We start from the raw sequence: 19,539 nt of genomic DNA on the forward strand, positions 1-19,539 counted from the left end.
CAAAAGAGAAAAAAAAAGGAAATAAGGTTCGAACTATACCTGGGCCCAATGGCCAAGGCTGCTTCCACCCTTGAAAGGAATGAGATGTGGTCTGTTAAATTCCTCAAGTATATTCTAATGATGGGCCCATACTGAAAGGCAGTGAACTGGTACAATCTTTCTGAAGGATAATCCAGCAATGTCTATCAAAAAGTTGTTCAAAGGGCTTAACTTTGACTTTGCAATTCCATTTCTAGGAGTTTCTCCTAAGAAGATAATCTGTCACATGCACAAGGTCATAACTTCTTTTTTCAGAACGGCAAAATATGTCAGGATCCTGAATACCATCCACCCCCATAGGGCTTGGTGATCAAAAATTACTGTACTGCCACACAACGGAGTAACCAAAAAGCCATTAAGAATGAAGATAGAGATTCCTATTTACTCATGACATAGTGAGTGAAGCCAGGTTAAAGAAAGAGAAGTAAGAAAGCATGCTCCCATTGATACTTTAAACCACAGAGAGGTAGGAATAGAACAGAGGGTGGAAGAGTGGGGCACGCACCAAATATGAACCAAGGCTATCTTTGAGGAGTAAAATTTAGGGATCTTTTTTTTCCTTTTCTTACACATGCATATTTTGGAAGTCTTTCCCTAAATTACTCATGTGTGTCCTCTCTTCAAAAACATCTTCATCGTGTCTCTGTGGCAAGAAGCTTGGATTTTTAAAAAGTCATTATAATGTGTTACCTTTTCAATATTTAAAAATCCTGATTAATTTAAATACCTGTTGCTCTTTTCCCTTACACAATGAGTCAAGGACTGTTTTGAATTTCTAAAGAAGAAAAATCACTCTCTATGCTATGGTCTCTACCACCATTATTCACCACAAATGTTTCCACGTTCCCCAAGCAACATCAAGGTCAACTCCATCTTAGTCACCTGTTATTTTATTTCGGAAATAGAGAAACCATTATTAAATTACTACAGAAGGGTCACTGGAACAGTGGGGAAAGTTTATTTAAGGTCAACAAGCTCTGAATTATGTAACGTGATATTGAATTAAGGGTTCTGAAAACAAGCAACGCAGGATACAGGCTTTAGAAGACAATAAAGACTTCTCACTCCTCTGGTTCCTGCAAGCTCCTCAAAGCTACAGCTTAGTGTAATCGACCATTTCTCAGAACCAAAACAATTTAGGTGCTGTTTCAAGGCAGAAGGTAAAAATGCTGTCCGGAAATGGTAGCGAAGACCTGGGTAACAAATTACGTGACTCGAGTGTGGGTGAGGGAAGCTCGTTCCACCACGAGACTTTGGGGAAATCATGACCAGTAGAGTTAGAATCCAGTTATGCCTGCAGAAGGAATGAACACACACAGTAACCAACCACTAGATGTCATTCTCCTTCAGATTGCTGTTTATATGTTGCATATCCTAGTCAAAAGGAAGTCAAGTGGTCTAGACAACTAATTCCTTAAATGGCATTAATTTAAAATAATCTGACCTTTGATTGGGGTGCTGCACAGTAGTTGACAAAAATAAAAATGAAAACCCACTAGAGACTAGTCACCAGCCCCGAAAGGCAAGCAGCTGCCCAAAATACAACATTTTAATGACTGCACTAAAACATGGAAATGACTTTCAGACACTAGGGGAAAAAAGGGCCAGCTGAGCAGGAAAGTAGGAACCACATGAAGTCAACACCCATGACCTGAAAGTCAAATCAGTCTTCCTAAATCAGGGGAAGGACTGGTTTCCTTTAAAATTTTTTTAAGGCACAAACAGTATGAAAGAGAGAATGCATTGATTTTGTTTTTCTCTTTTTCTAATAAGGACTTCAAAGTTCTTGATCACCTTTAGCAATACATTTTTTCAACTGTGCAGTCTTTTTCACAGTTCATTTGTGGGAGGTACATTGAAAGGAATTGCTGATAAAACATAACATGTACATCACGGGTTCCAAACAGGTGGCTTAAGAACCTCATCCAGCGTGAGCCATTTTGTGTTAGTGTTGAGTGAATGTTTTAAGCCTTCATTAGTTAATTGCCAATATTTTTTAAAAATTGAGATATTATACATAAAAGCATGGGTTTTTAGCTTCTCTTGAAAAAGCAGAAGACATGGTAGCAGCTCTCAGCCCACCTTCCCACGCAGCAACAGCAAGAAAGTGGAGCTGCCCCCTGGGCCTGCACACAGGCACACTCCACTTAGCAACCTGGCCCACCAAGTCCCCTTTATTCTGGCTGGCTTCCTGCTTGGCCAAGAGAAATCTGAATTTACAACCCCTGCTGTCAAAAGTGTAGGAAAAGAAAGAGTTTGAGATGTACTAATAAGATCTCATTGAACAGAATGATTTTCACACCAGAAAAGGAAAGGCAGGACTACTAAAGATATGCGCTTCATCCATCAATAACCCCACAGGCATATGCACTGAAGGGCTCTCCAGGGAGCTGGGCAGGATGCAGCAACCTTCCCCATCCATTCAGCTGGATTCCTAGGCTCTCAGCACAGACTTCAGGGCGATTCTGGATCTTTGCAAAATGACTGAGGGAGGAGGTGGGGCTGCTACTGAAGGTTCCAAGGCCAGAAGCCAGGGATGCAGGATGCCCTGAAATGCATGGTACAATCCCGCACAAGGATGAAGTATTGCTCATCCTGTGCAGTTTTATGTCTGGTGGACATTCACATAGGTTAAAAATCTGTCTGCAATTATCTGAGCCTAGCCCCTAACTCCACTTTACATATCAACACAAAGCACAGATTTGCATGGTTTTATTAACACTATGATTAATACATTTTCCAAAAATGCAAGTGCTGTTTAAAACAGGGAAGAGTGTACTTGCATTATTCATAACACTACCAAGAGCTGCTGACCATTTTGGAAAATCGCATACGGAAAACACGCTTTTTGGGTCGCCAGTACCACACACCTATGTTAGTCACAGCCTTCACTGCCTCATTCAGGGGTTTAAACAATTAGGGGCAAGCATTTACCTCCTTATGTCCTCTAGAGCAGTTGTGCCTGAGCATGAACTTACTAAAGTATAGTAATTTATAATTCATTCTTTAAACTTTGCTACCTAGGGAGTTTATGTTATTTATGAATTTTATTTCCTGTGCATACAATTACATAATATTTGCTATTAAGAGGGAGCAATAGGTCTGTGGAGGTTGGGAATGCCTGCCCTAAAACCACTGAAATAATGATACAAGTCTTCTAAGCAGTCTCTTTGTTCCCATTGTTTCTTCTTCTCCTGCCCTCTGACTCTCACAGATGCCTCAGACTGAGGCTTCTTTGCCATTTCCTCTTCCTCCAGGAAGCCCTCCCTGACCACCACAAAGATGGATTTGGGTGCCCCTTCTACATGCTCCCACAACCTTCATGGTTTACCCTGGAATAGGACTTGCCACACTGTCTAGTCACTGTCTCCTTATTCTTTATTAGCTATTAGGCTCCCAGAGGGTTAAGACGCTGTCACAGTTTTGTGACTATCACCTAGCAGAGTGCTCATTCATTCAACAAATATTTCTTGAGCACCTACTATGTGCCAGACACTATTACAGGTACTGGGATACAGAGGTGAACAAGACAGACATTGTTCTTCATCTTGTGAAGCTGTCATTCTAATGAGTGACAGATGATAATTAAGGAAACTACTAAATATAACTGCAGACAATGATGGGCTCTGAGAAAGATATAACCAAGGTGCTGTGAGAGAGGACAGCAAGCGGGACATCGCTTAGATAAGGAGGTGGGGAAGATCTCGCTGAGATGACACTTAAACTGAGATACAAAGGAGGCAAAGGTCTTAGCTTAGGAAGAGCCAGGAGAAGAATATTCTAAACAGAACAAATCGAAAGTGCAAAGGTTGTAAGACTGTTAAGATCTGTGATGCTCAAAAAAATAAAGCCACTGTGACTAGAGTGTAGTGAATGTAGTTTGGAAGCCTCAGCAGGGAAAGCAGGGTCCAGCAGACACAAAGTCTGGATTCCATTATAAGCGCAGTGGGAGTGACTGTTTATGTGTCCTCACACTGGACGATAAGCTCCCTGAGGTTAGCATCCTGGTCTTTTCATCATACCTGGAGTACCTAACCTTCGTCTAACACAGCATGTACTGAACAAAGGACAGCCTTCACATGACCCCTACCTTACCAAATGCCGCTGGTTGTGACTGCCATACGTTAGCAAAAAGAGAGCAAGCATGATGGATGACGTTGTGAGCTCCTCGGGACTCAGAGATATTCTGTGCCTTCAACTATTATCACTAAGTCCCAAGAAAGAACACTTTTTTCATTCAGTTAGTAAATATCTGAGTGCCTACGACACATTTCTGTATGAGGGATACAGCCATGAGTGAACCTGACACAAATTTCTGCCCTTGCACAGTCTATATTCTAGTGGGGGGGACACAGCCGATAAACAAATTAGATACACCATGATAAGTGACACTGAGAAAAATAAAGCGGGACAAAGGGATTGGGAAATGGGTTCCAGCTTCAATACTACTACATTGGACATACGTCATGTCCTTCTTCTAAACATCTCAAAGAAGTTCCATGCAGATTAGCTTCATGGTAGAATTGTCTTCTAGACACCAGACACTAGAAAAATTATGTCATCATTTTACAGATGGAGAAACAGAGTCAGAGAGGTTCAGAAACTTGCTTATAGTCACACAGCACATCAGCAATGGAATGAGAACCTCTCCTATATGCCAAGTAACAGTGAAGATAAATACAACCATAATAGCTAAAATTTATTAAACACTTACTATGTGCCAGGCACTGTGCATGTGCCTTTTATGTTTCATCTCATGCAATCCTCACAACAACCTCCTCAGGTGGATATTATCATCAATCCCATTTTACAGAAGAGGTAACAGAGGCACAAAATTGCTAAGTAACTTACCTAAGATCACCAGTTAGGGAGTGGTGGAGCCAGGATTCAAATCTAGGCAGTTCGCTTTCAGAGCTTGTTCTTAACCAGTTCATAACTGCTCATAACCAGTCCTCTACCCACAGCCATCCCAGAAAGGGAATGGCTGAGAAAAAAGTACCTCGCAAGACATCTCAAGATGACTATGGCCCATCTCACCTTAGGGTCAGCTCTCTTTTATCCCTTTGTTGAAGAACATATGCCAGCCAGTACCCAGAGTTGGAGGGTTGCAGAACTAATGCCCCCAAGCCATTACACTCAGGCACAACCCAAGGGGCCGCTCACGAGACCCTCGTGGACAGCCCCATCTCAATACATACATGTAGTTTGTTGAGCAGTACGGCATCTGTTGTGCTGTTAGCCCCTGGCTTAGCGGCTTTCCAGAACTGCTTCTGGGCAGAGTATCGATTCATAGGACATAGTTTAAAGAGGCAATCTAGAAGTGAAACAAACAAAGGAAAATTGTTACTGAGGAAGTATACACACTCAACCCACGAAAAAACCTTTCCCCTTTTATTTATATAAGGAATTATAAACTTAAGTATAAATGATAAGCTACAAGCCCCTTTCACAAGCCTCTCCTTTGGCCTTCACTCCTCACCACCACCATGTGAGGTTATAGAGAGGAAACTGGAGGCTCTTAGAAAGTCAGTCAATTGTCACATAGCCAGTTAGTGGCAGAGCTGGGACTCAGAGTCCACAGCCGGGGTTCTTAATGCTGCCCCAGAGTCATTTCCTTTCTTTTATGACAGACAGACAGAGGGACAAATATCCCTGCTAGATGCAACAATACCTACAAGCATTTTCATATATCAGTCGAACTCTCTTCACTCCACTACATTTTAAAAACATACTACAGAAGCTTATTTGGACGGATCTCCTAGGGCACCGGTCTCGAGTGTTGTGTACAGGATGATTCTCTGGGGAGCAGAAAGAAACTATCTGAACTTGGATTGAGACAGTCCATACCCTGTCCCTCACTCTCAGTGCATCGTGATGTGTGTCTGCTTAGGCAGGCCTGCACTCATGACTTTATACACTGTCTTACGTAGTAGAACTACCCCTCGCAAAATGGACTAGTGGCTTCAAAAGGTCTCTGCAAAGAAATCAAAACACTGAAGATAGCCGTCATGCAAACCCAGGAAACAAGAACAAGGCAGAATCTATCCTCCTCTTATTCCTCTTGTCAGCCGCTATCAGATAAAAATGACAATCTAATCAGATCTGAAAAAAGTCACCCAGATATTAAAAATCATAAAGAAAACCATTTAAAATATTTTCTTTAATGAAGAACTTTATCCTAAAGCACCTATATGCCTTAGGGTCTTAATGACAACATGCTAATCATGATTAACAGGACACTACATTATTGCTTAATCTTAATCTTTTTCATCAACTTCTATTTTCCTGCTTGTTTTTAAAATATATACAATATATCAGTACAGTAACACATTATACAACTTTTAAATATATATATATATACATAATTTAGAGGGGTATACGGGTCAATTTATTTTTGTGTGTGTATGTAAGATGGGCCCTGAGCTAACATCATTGCCAATCTTCCTCTTTTTGCCTGAGGAAGATTGTCCCCGAGCCAACATCCTTGCCAATCTTCCTGCATTCTATATGTGGGACACTGCCACAGCATGGCTTGACAAGCATTGTGCGGGTCCACGTCTGAGATCTAAACCCAAAAACCCTGGGCCACCAAAGTGGAGTGCATGAACTTAACCTACTACCCCACCAGGGCAGCCCTGTCAAATTTTTTTGATACAGATATGCCATCAAAAAAATTAGAAATAAATGCTCTAGGAAACTAATATTTAAAATTGACACTCCCTAAAAAGTTTACATTTTGACATATTGGGTTTTTGAATGGTAAATATTTGTAGAATAAAATTAATAAATTTGGAATGAATATCCAGATTGGAAAAATTACACCCTGAAGGTAGGTCAAAACAGGAAATTTAATCTACTAACTGTACACTTGTTCTCATCTGTTTATTTATACAGATTCCCTTAAAGGACCTTGAACAGGTAAACACCTAGTCATTGTCTTAGCCAAATAACAGTCTCAAAGTAGAAAAAATTCATTTGCCATCAAGCACTTAGACAACAGGACTTTCCTCTAACTCAGATCTCCCTTTCTTCTAGTCAGCATCAATGGATTTTTACCAAGTACCACAGACACAAATACTTGACATCGTTCAGAAAAAAAATAAAAGATCATTTAATTGTAAAAATAAAAGGTACTTTCTCATGTCTATAATCTCCTTCACTAAGTATTTCTACCTGGTTACAAGGTAAACATAAGACCATCGATATCCATCTTTATCAAGAATACAATCCACCTACTGAAAGCAATTATTAGTGCATATGATTAGTGCATTATCTGGGTCTTTAGAGAACAAAGGACATAGCAGGAAACCAGTTTAAAGACAGAGCTGCTTTCCTCACCTCGCATGAAAGCCACAGGTCGCAGTCATTTACTATATCATTGGCAACTTAACGACAACATTGAGAGACCAGCTTGATATATGCAAACTCTCCATTCACCCCATGAAACATTTGGCCAGCGTCAAATGTCCTGTCTTTGACAAAGGACAGAGGGTGGCATCTGGGCTGGGCCAGGGTGACTTCCTTGGTAATCACATGACTTAATACAAAAAAAACCCACTCAAAATATTTAAATTACCAGTATTAATATTTGCAACATGACTTACTTTATGAATTAAATGGGATTAACAATTTCAAATTTCATCAATAATAATAAGATATTGAGCAAAATGATGTATTTTTTTCCTCCAACACAATTCATATGATGATAGCTAAATGGTATGCATTCCTCCCAAAAATATTTGACTTAAGTTGTTTTGGGGAACAATCACGCTGGATCCATAATGCCAAGGCATTATCATGCAATGGAAAGGACAATTTTACAGCGGTTCATGGTATAGCAGAGTCATGCACCCTACTTAACAAATAAACGGACTACAACGCTGGCTCAAACTCCAGACAACTTCACCTTCGCCTAAGGTGAAAGCATGAATTTAAGCACCGTCAATCCAATCAAAACTTTGCTATAACTTCCACACCAACTATTTCCCTTGGGCAAAACAGAGCATGGCATTGGATTAGGCATATTTACAACCAACCGTCTATGTAAATACAAGAAATGCTAACATTCTAGTAACAGAACCAAATTAGCCTTGCTGATTTTTCCCTGTCTTCCTAGTTGCTTAGCAACTGACTCAAAGTGAAAATTAAATTAAGCAATTCAAATGTGATGTTAAGTATCCTTCCGAAATTTTGCAGTTCAGCAGCTCCATATAGCCCTTTGCTATTTGGATGGCACATCAGGACAAAATTAAAGTTCCACTGGATCCTAATATCGTGCTAAGTATAGAAATATACAAATACAGGAAATCCAGGAGAAGAATATATACAATATCTATTTTGGGTAAAGAAGTATGTTTGTGTGTGTATATATGTCCATGTGCGCACGCGTGCACACACACACACGCACACACACACCCTGTGGTTTGATCTCTACCCAAAGAAATGCCACAAAGAATATCTTATGTGATAAGTGTTATTTTAGGCCTTTAAGAATAAACTAAACTAAGCTTTCAAAAAATTACTTTGGAATATTCCTAAGCTATAGCAGATGCTACACTGGGATAGCAAAGGAGAAGTTAGCTGAATAGAGGGGTTGAGTAAAGTGTTAAAGGGCTGTGTAGGCTGGAAACCAGACAGAACAGGCCACAGGTGATCTTCCATGATTTCAATGGCATTCTAGAACTTGGTTGGAGGGAGAACGCTCGGCCGCTTAGTAGATGCGTTAACTATGACATCAAGACTTTTGATGCACAATTAAGAGAAGATGGGAGCAAGAGGAGCCACAAGTCTGCTTGGAGCACTCTGCAACGGGGTCTGAAGGGGAATGAGAAAGCAAAGCAGATGACCTCAGAAGGAGCCAGACATCAGGGACTCAGAGAATAAAGGATGCTGGAAGAACAGCTACAACCCCACGATCGCCAGATTGTTCTCCACATCCCTAGAATTTTAAACTCAACAATACAAGATCACTGACGGCAGAGACCTGTGTCTGTTTTGTTCTCTCTGATAACCCAGAGCCCAGGCGCCGAGTAGAAGCACAGCGATGGCTGTTGAATTAATGAATAAATCATACCGTAATCCCTAGGACTACAGAAGCAGTGGCAGGTGTGTCTCTGAAGTCACTTCCATCTCTAAGCCCCCAGGAGTCTATTCATGGATTCAACTACTATTTATTAAAGTGCCTACTGTGTGCTGGGCACACTACTGGGTGCTGAAACTCTAACAGGGAACCAGATGCACAAGCTTCTTAATACAATCCTAGTGACAGCGAAAAACCAGTCAAATACACAAGTTGAATTACAGCAAGTCAAAAGTACTATGGAGGCAAGAACTATATATTGACACAATATAGTTCATGTGGAAGAGCAGCATTTTATACACGGTCACCAGGAATGGCATCTCCAGCACCAAGGCTTCTGAATGGACAGCTGAAGGATGACAAGGAGCCAACCTTGATAAAAAATCTAGAGGCAAAGCCTTCCACACAGAGGGAATATCAAGTGCAAAGGCCCTGAGTTGGAAGAAAACTTGAGGAGGTTAAAAACTGTAGAAAAGAGGGGCCTGATGGTAGTGGGCAAAGGGCAAGTTATCAGAGATGCAGCTGGAGAAGCAAGCAGAGGTTGCATCCTGCAGGGTTGTGGAGGCCATGGTGAAGCATCTGTCAGTCTAAAGCAATGGGAAGCTACCAAAGGGCTTTAAGCAAAGAAGAATCTGGTTTATGTTTCGAAGCGTGCTTTCTTTTTGGTGATGGTGCTTACCAAGAAAGGGAAGGCTGGCAGGGGACAGACGGATTTGGCAGAGAGGAGTAGAAACCAAGAATTTTATTAGAGCTATGCTTAGTTTGACGTGCCTATGAAACATCAAAGCTGAAATGTTGAGTAGGCCGTCCATCAACTATTGAAAGTTGAAATATTGAAGGTTGAAAATATAGAGCAGTCAGTTATTTATGAAGTTGATGGGAGGCAGAAGAAGAGGAAGGATGGGGACACTGGAGAGGAAAGCAAAGTTGAGGAACTCAGTATTACAAATACAATGAAGATGCCCATCTGTGACCAGGGAGATCCATCCAAATCTAGAGAGGATGTTAAGAGAGGCTTACAAAAGCTTGAACTTGATTCAAAGTTTTCATAGGGCGGAATAAAGACCTTCCCTCTCCCACTTCCCTCTCACCCCAACCTGAAAAAACACCAACACAAGGAAAATTATAAACGAAAAACCCAAATCCATCTTCTACGAAACTAACTACATCTTCCCAAGTTGCAATAAATGAAGATGGAAAAAGGATAGAGGGTGGAACCTGAGAGACGGAGGGAAGTGAAGCCTATGTGTCTGCAGAGGGGATACCAATGACAAGCAAGCCTATCTGCCCTGCTGAGCCCGCAAAGGCTCAGAAATCCATGATGACACTGTGCAGGGCGTGGCACCACCCAACCGAGAGCAGGGGCAAAGAGCTCCAGGGGCTAAAGATGGTGGTAAGGCCCAGGAGTGACAGATCATCCCATCCACCTGCCACATGGAAACGTACTGAGTCTTTCGGAGGCAGAGAAGACTTAATAAACGCTACAAAGTCATACAAATAAAGAAAAATAGGATCATTACTAATTCCAAGGGAAAGGTACATATTAAAATTGATATGTCTTTAGCTCAACAGTGAACGATATTTACATAGTAATAAAAATCTAAGACTGAATATTAGTTTAGCCAAAAAGAAATTAACATAACTCTAATGGAAAGATGGAGGAGGAACAGGAAAGTGTCAGAAAGCCAACCTCATCTACAATAACAGGAAATCAACAGATGATATTTAAAATAAACTAATCTACAGACATCAAGAGATACACATCATCTAGAAATACAGTAGTAAATACCAGAAGAAAATGTTAAAATATTTTAAATTGTTGTCTCTGAAATGTGGGAAGGTATGTCAGACATAGGATTGCTATTTTTATTCTGCGTTTTATCAATACTTGACTTTTTTTTAGTTCAAATTCATATAATAAAAACGTTAATCATTTTAAAGTGAACGATTTGGTGGCATTTAGTACATTCACAACGTTGTGCAACCACCACCTCTATCTAGTTCCAAAACCTTTTTATTACCCTTAAAAGGAACCCCTGTATCTATGAAGCAGCTCCCCCCGCCAACCCCCAATATTTCACTTTCTAAAGGATATGGATGTATCATTGAAAATCTGTAACTTTTTTAAACAACCTTTTTATACTCAATCACTGTTCAATATCTCACTGAGATATCACCTTACAACTACAGAGTGATAAAAGGCAACAAGCTGGATAATGCCAAGGATCAGCAGGGGATATAGAAACCTTTCTGCACTATTGATGGGTGTGGCTACTCTGGATGGCAAAGAGTCAAATTAAGTAGACACGCATAACCTATAACATACAATCCAGCAATTCTCTACTGGGCATACATTCCAAAGAAACCTCTAAGAGATCCCCAGATCTCACACTTCCACATGTAGGAGGATTTTCTAGGGAAGAGAGCCATGAAAAGGCAAATCTACTCTTAACTGTATTGGCCTGGAAGCAATATAAAACATGTACTCACAGATCATCAGTGATAACCAGTCACACAACTCCACCATAATACAAAGGAGCTAAGAGATGTAGTTCAGCTGTGTGTCCGGGAAGAAGAAATGAGTTTGCTGTGTGCCTAGCCAACCTCTCCTGCCGCCTGTCCTTCAGCTGCCAATTATCCATTTCACTCTCTCCTACCCCCATCCACTGGCTCGCGTTGTGGCAGTTAACTAGACAAACACAGTCCCTCCTCTCACAGAATTTGAGCTCTTCAAATCCATTTCATTGACCAGAAAGACAACAAACAAGCTATCATTTTTTAAAAATTCTTCATTCAGCCAGCATATATAAATGCAATTTTATATAGAAGTCAAAGATAGATTTATATGAGCTACAAATATGAAAAATTTACGTATTGATCATACATATCTTGCTTTTTTTTGAAAAAGAGGCAACCAAATAAAAATTTCAGAAGGAACAGACAATATAATTAACAAAAAGAAGGGGGAGTATTAATTTCCCAAACAAGGGAGTTAAGATTTAAAAGTAATAAAAGAGGAATACAAAATAATCCATATTTTAAGGACTCTCCCAACTCAAACTTACTAGATTAAAAAGTTCACAAGAGTAGGGCTTATCTGTCTTATTAATTATCCTGTCTCAGTGCATTTAGTAAATATGGCACCAATGAATAAATGAGTGGATATTCAAGGTGGAAGACAGTCTAAAACACAGTTCACAAAAGGAAAACCTACTCATACTTCCAACAAAAGCCTTCCATGAACAAATAATTAACTCCAGTTCACTATAAGAGGAAACCAGTACAGCACATTGTTGTGTCTGTTGCATGATAATCACATTTCCCAAGCCATGACAGGAGCCCTTTGAAGTTAAGTCACATTTTCCAATTGGGACTGCCAAATAAACCTTCCATTACCTGTCTGCAGAAAACACAGACATTGCTACTAAAAGACGAAGGACAACAAGGTAATTTTTCCCCACTTAGGTGACCATTTGCTATTTCTAAGTAGAAAACACCCAAGGTTGCTACCCTTTGCCTTTATCATCTTTCCTGGTTGCAGGACCATCATTAGAAATACATTAATAAACCAGAAATGTGGGTAGAAACTTCCTTTTTGACCTACTTAAGATCGGCCAATTAAATTTTTATTTACCTATTTGCAAGGATTATTGAATATGGGTCAAATTTAACCCAGAGAAGGGAAGTAAAAAATTAGTTGGGAAGGCAACTAATGATAATCACATCATTAGTGTGGCAACACCTTCCCACTGTGGAAGACAAAAGGGACCAGAAGTTCCTTCCAGCGGCAGCCCGAACACAGGCATCTGCCTACACTTGGACAGTTGGAGACTCTGCCCTGGCCTCTGCGTCTGGAAAGATGGATACAAAGAAAGACCCAGCACCAGTTCAACAGGGCCAGAAGTCCAGGGTCAATATGGAGAGTCTGCCTCCCTCAGCACCTAAGCCTGGTTCCCCACCTTCCTATTGATCCTGTGAGCTATCGATAGTCTTCCAATGGTTGCCTCTGTGGCTTATGTTAGTCAGTTTCTGTTGTTTGCAACCAAGAGTCCTAGCTGAACTGTAGAGTGATAAAACATATTGCATTCTGCTGGCAATGGAAACAAACAAAGGCTTTCATCATTACCAAAGAGAATACCAAAAAAATAGGAGATAGGGAATCTGGAAACCTGGGCTCTGGCACTGGTTCTGTCACTCACTAGCTGAGCATCCTCGGCCAGGTCTAAAGTTCTCTGTGTCTCCATGTCTTCCTCTAGAAAATGCACCATCCCGAAGGGACCGCAGAGCCCTAAGACCTGATGAATATGTAAAAGCTTACATTCCATGTCAGGTAACTCATAGAAAACCCAAACTTTGAAGCGCCAAAGTGTACACTGATCTGCAATCTGGCTGACTGGATTTAAACCTCAGCTCCATCACATGTTAGTTGTGTGATCTTAGGGAAAATAATCTAATCTCTGTAAGTTTTCGTTTCTTGTCTGTAAAAGGGCAATAACCACAATGGGTAACTCACAAACTAACTTGAAAGATTAAATTAACTGCTTCACTTAAAGCACTTAGTACAGATCCTAGCACAGAGTAAACAATAAATATTAGCTGCTATGATAGAACGAATAAACAAAACGGCCTATTCATGCTACACTGCAATGGAAAATAAACTACTGTTACACATAACAACATGGATGGATTTCATAAACATTATCTTGAATGAAAGAAGCCAAAGCAAAAAAAGAGTCCATTTACACTGGATGAATCCATTTATATGATGTTCAAGAAGAGGGAAATCTTATCTATAGAGTCAGAATAGTGGCAGCGGTACCACCTTCGGATGGGGGTTGGTATTTCCTGAAAAGGGGCATTTTCTGGGGTTCTGGAAATGTTCTCTATCTCAATCTGGGTAGGGGGTATATACGTACTTAAAACTTCATCAAGCTGTGCATTTACTGTTTGTGTGTGTGTGTGTAATACTTCAATAAAAAATGAAAATGAAATAGCTGTTCTCACAAAAAGGAGGAGGATCTTGCTGATAACAGAAAAGCAAATTTTCCCTTCATGTAAAAGGTTAACAATAGTGTCTGAATTCCACGGCTGGGAAAACACGCTTTGTTTTGTCAGGGTTTTGGGTTGGGCATTTGCTGGTTTATAATGGAGAGGAGGAAGGGTGGAAGAGAGAGAGATTACATCACTGACTCCACAAACGGTCTCAGTTATTTGCATTAACCACAGGACACTCTGGCAATGAGCGTTCCCTGGCCCAAAGCCTAATGCCCAGAGGGACTGCGACAGAGGGAAGCTTTTCCCTGCTGATTCCCTCTTCCATACAAATAGTTTTATACCATTAATAGGCAGCGGTTTTAAAATGTAATCTGTAACGAAATGCCATGATGTCTGATATTTGCTTCAAAATAATTAGGGAAGGGGAGGGGTATAGATAAAACAAGATTGGCTAGCTGTTGATAGCTGTTAAAGGTGGGTGTTGGGTACACGGAGGTTCATCATACTATTATTCTCTCGACTTATATATAGGCACAAAATTGTATATAATAAAAAGTCTTTAAAATCATCTATGAAACTTATTTTAAAGTATGAAATTCTTAAAAAAAACATGCAAGCATTCATCAAGTTCAAAACAAGGTCATTTTAATTTAAATCCTAATTTTTTTAAAAAAGAAAGGAAACCCTGCTACATATGTAACCTGGTCCAATTTGCCAATCTACCTGAAAACAAATACATTCTGGAAAGGAGGAAATAGCTGGGTGGACTTGTCAAATAAGAAATACAACAGACAGAAGTGCACAAAAAAATGAGAGAGGATACCCAACTGTAAGTTAGATCGGTGAATAGCAAACAATATTGTGGACTTTGGGTTAAAAAGACTTGCTGTATAGAACTCTACATCCTTAGCACCTTTCAGAGTTAAAGGAAAATGAAATTTCACCGTGCACAGCCCCAGCTATTTAAAAAATTACAGCACTTGTGAACCTCTGAGGGTATGGCACATCTACAAAAGGGCATTCAGAAGAATGCATACAGTAGAAGTAGAAGGTCTGATCTGAAAAGAGTTACATAAGCTATTAGGTTGGTCATCCCAGGATCCTCCTGGAAAAATACTTTTCCCATCAGAAACTCCCATTACACAAAGGAAAAGTTGGCTGTTTCTCTTGAAGTAATTTGACTTCTCCTTCATTCAGCAAACATTTTTTAAGCGCCTGTGTGCTGGAGATACAAAGTCGGTAAAACCTGGTCCCTGAGTGTCCTTGGTGAGACAGAGGAGTCAACAGATGACTCCACTGTGTTTGGAGCAGAGGGGAACCTAACTCAACCTGGAAAGAGATGGGAGAGACAGTGAGAGAAGGCCTCCTCAACTTTTGAAAGCCAATGGGTGGGGCAGGAAGAAGGATGGGCATTAGAGAAAGAATGAGAAGCCAGAGAAATCTGTTCCATTATGGGCAGCACATCAGCCCCAGAATCAACATACTTTTCTATGAAGTGGGCCAGATCTCCCAAAATGGCCCACAGACTAGACAGCACGTCGCTGTTCAACCACAACAGTGCCCTTTCCTCACATGATCTCCACGTGGTGTTCAAGGCACCACAGTGGACTGAGCAAAGCTGTCATTGCCAATTTGGACCCATTTCTCTGTGGAGAGACAAGAAGGCAAGTGGACACCGCTGACCAAAGGAAGACACAGCCCCATTTGTCTTGCTCTGTTCCTCTCTTTCCTGGTCTCCATTAAAGACTTAGTGGCCCAATTGTGAGCCCCTCAGTGCTTCCCCCCATCCCAGGATTTCCCAAACAGCCCCTACTCTGTGTGAGCTGGGCCATTCCCCCCATACAGCTTTGACTTTTTACATATTAAGCATACCCTTTATGAACAGATTCCTTCCAAAGATAACCTTTCACTGACCCTAACCCAGCAAAAAGGAACTAACAAATCAAGTCAAAGATGTTGTATATTTACCCTAAATGAAAAGTCGCTTTCTTAATTTACTTCATGACCTACGTTTCCTTTCCTTACACTTTATTTTTATCCTAGTAAACACAGCCTACCATCAAACTGCCTTTTTAAGTCAAAATATCTGCCACAAACAATGATTATTAAGCTTTTTCTCTCTCCCAGAACACCTACCTGAAAGATACAACAAATTCCCACCCAAAATAGTAGCTTTTTAGTAGAGACGCTCCAGGAAGGCACCTAAAGGACGACCCCTCCCCTCAAAAAAGGTGATTATACCAGAGTTTCTCCGCACCACTACTGACAATGTGGGCATCATCTATAATTCTTTGTTGAGGGGGTGGGGGCGGGGCTATCCTATGCATTGCAGGATGCTTAGTAGCATCCCTGGCCTCTACAGTTAAGTTGTCAGTAGCATCTCGTTCCCAAGTCCTTACAATCAAAAATGTCTCAAGATGGTGCCAAATGTCTTCTAGGGGGCAGAATCGCCCCCTATTAAGAACCACAGGATTAAACCTTCCTTCCCATCCTTCTTGAGAATCAATGCCCTGAAGTTACCAAAAGTGACAAGATGGACTGATAAAAACAACAGAGGGGGACAAAAAGATTCCAGACCCTTCTGAATTATGTCTGGAAAGCAGCTTCTTTGTTTGCTATATTTGAACTTCTACTTGATGGCTGGAATTCTCTTTCTAAAACTGAGTCCCCTGCCTAAACCCTTTAGGGTTATGATTCTCAGCCCTGGCTACTCTTCATAGTTACAGTATCACGCAGGAAGTTTTTTAAAAACTGTATTATTTTTAAAAATAATTCAGTCCTCTGGCCCCTCCCTCTGAGATTCTAATTCCTTGGAGGTGGGGCATGAGCCTGGGTCCTGCCCAACCTCCCCAGGTGATTTCAACTGAGAACTACTCCTTTAGGATTTCACATCACAGCAGTTGTGCTCAAATTTAGGAGTACAGTATATCATAACTGCCAGGGGACTTTACTACAATACAGATGCCTGGATGGCAGGTAGGGGTCTAGGAATCCTCATGTCTAACAAGTTCTCCAGGTGATTCTAATGTGAATTGCCACCAACCACACGCTAAGAAACACTGACCTGCAGAATAAATGAATTCTAAAAACAGCGCTTCTCAAACATTAATATGCAGACCAATCATCTGAGGATCTTGTTAAAACGCAGGCACTGATTCAGCAGGTCTGGGGAGGGGTCTGAGAATCTGCATTTCTAACAAGCTCCCAGGTGATTTGGAAGCTGCTGGTCTGGGGACCACTCTAAGTAGCAAGGTTCTAACAGACTCAAGTCACTGCCAGCAGCTTGGATTCCCAGCCCTGTTGGTACATGTCTCAAAGAACTTAGCAACAAAACTGTTCAGACACCTCAAATGTTCAGGTGTGATGGAAAGAACACCGTCCAGGAATGGCTAGCCTTCATTTGGCCCCTGCACCTCTCCAGTTTCATTTTCTTAAATGCTCTTCCACCAACATCCTCTCTCCGGCCATTCCAAACTACTTAACATTTCTTACAAACATGTGCCCTATGTCACTCTTCTGTATCTTTACCAAGTCATTTCCTCTGCCAGAAATCGTATTCCCATGTCACCATCTCGACTAGCATCATCGCCATTTTCTGCTGAGGCCACTCTTCATCTCTCATGCTTTAAGTTCACTTCAAAGTTCAGCTCCCTGTCCCTCCATCCTCTCCCATCCTTCCATGTGGAGTCATCATTCCTTACTCCAGGATCCCAAACAGTGCCTTTCTTCTAGTCCTGACTTAAGATCTGTCTATGTAATGGGTATGTTGACCATTAAGGACTCATGATATAATCAGAAAACATCTATCTTCCACTGTTATTTTAAAACTTATTCAGTGGGGAAAGTTCTTTCCTATGCCCCTGGATAAAAAATTGGGCAAGACTCCGGTAGCAGTAGACATGGACTACCCTAAGTTGCAAACAGTGCCAATTCAGAAATTAAAAGTATCTAGACCCATAGAACGATCAAAGCTCCCACTGTTATTTCAAGCTAAGAATCCGCTCCCCCTCTTTCCTTCCTGCCTCATACCGCCATCCTCCCCACCTGATTCCCATCATGCCTACTTCACTTTTGGATCCACCTGGGTGGGAAGCAGAGGATGTGGGGAGAGAGGAGTGACAAGGAGAGCAGCAAAGTTCTTACTCGGCTGGAAGTATCAAGCTGGCTTCATATTCCAGCCCTAGATGACAGATGCTTTAAGTTGACTTTCTCATTCATGGGCACTTTTCTCCAGATTTTTATTTGCAAATAACTGCAAACTTACAGAGAAGTTGCAAGAGTAATAATAATATATCAACTACTCTTTACCCAAAGTCACCTATTATTAACATTTTGTCCATTTGCTTTACCATTCATGTTCTCTCTACATGTACACATATAAAATATAACATTTCATACAATACAGACATATGAAATGATTTCCTGAAACATTTGGGACTAAGTTGCATACATTATGTCCTTTACACTTATTTCAGCGTCTACTTCCTAAGAATAAGGATATTCTCTGACATGACCACAGTACAATAATCAGCTTCAGTAAATGTAACAGTGATCTCATACTTTTATCTAAACACTGGTCCACATTCCCATTTTGTCATTTGACCCAAGAACGTCCTCTCTAGTACCTTCCCCTCTCCAGTCCAGGATTCAGTTTAGGATCAGGGACTGCATTTAGTTGTAATGTTTCTACAGTTGTTCTTTGTCTTTTACGACCATAAAATTTTTGGAGAATATGGTCCCCCATTTTTCAGAAAAAAATAGAACATTCCTCATTTGGGGTTTGCCTGACATTTCCTCATGGTTCAATTCCAGATGGAATACTGCACAAGGGATATCATGTCCTCAGGGCATCACATCTGGAGGTACAGGGCATCCATCTGCTTTCGTTGACGCTTCAATAGGCATCTTGGAGGTTAGCCTGCCATTGCTAGAGGTCCCTCCCCTGCATTCCCTCTTCAGGGGGAAAAGAATCTATTCTGGCAGTCACAGTCCCTCCTCAGCCACTGAAGATCCTGACTTCACCCCTAGGTTCTCCTCTGTGGAGGCCCCCTTTCCAGGTAAGATGACCACTACACCAGCTCCCTCACACACGGCCCATATGTACCCAATGGAAAAATCATGAATTCTTTGTCCAGACAAACTGACACCAATGTAACAGAAATGCTCTTTTACTCTGCTACCTACACAGCCAGACAGCCTCATTCATCCTCTGGTTATTCCCTGGTTGGAATCAGACACCCCCAACCCTCCCCAGGCAGAGGAGACATACACTCAGCTATCCAAGCAATCCAGTTGTAACTTTTTTCAGCTAATGCCTTTATAAATGCTCAGGCCTATCCTCAGGAATGCATCCCCCTTTGTGTCCTGATGCCTCAGGAGAGACTTCTAACTTCCATCTTATCTACCTGACCTGCCTCTCACCTCCA

At 41.1% G+C, this 19,539-nt stretch overlaps 1 protein-coding gene across 3 annotated transcripts in view; it reads right to left on the reverse strand.

Moving 5' to 3' along the window:
* The window catches only part of ITPR1 (inositol 1,4,5-trisphosphate receptor type 1), a 317,422-nt gene that overhangs the window by 197,534 nt on the left and 100,349 nt on the right, over window positions 1-19,539 (reverse strand). For all 3 annotated transcript variants that reach the window (XM_046673482.1, XM_046673473.1, XM_046673467.1), the window contains one exon: window positions 5,238-5,353. In XM_046673482.1, the coding sequence (XP_046529438.1) occupies window positions 5,238-5,330 (93 nt within the window). In that variant the 5' untranslated portion in view covers window positions 5,331-5,353. The remainder of the gene's footprint in view (window positions 1-5,237; window positions 5,354-19,539) is intronic.

The sequence above is a fragment of the Equus quagga genome, chromosome 1 (genome assembly GCF_021613505.1).
Source record: "Equus quagga isolate Etosha38 chromosome 1, UCLA_HA_Equagga_1.0, whole genome shotgun sequence".
In the NCBI taxonomy this organism is placed as follows: Eukaryota; Metazoa; Chordata; class Mammalia; order Perissodactyla; family Equidae; genus Equus; species Equus quagga.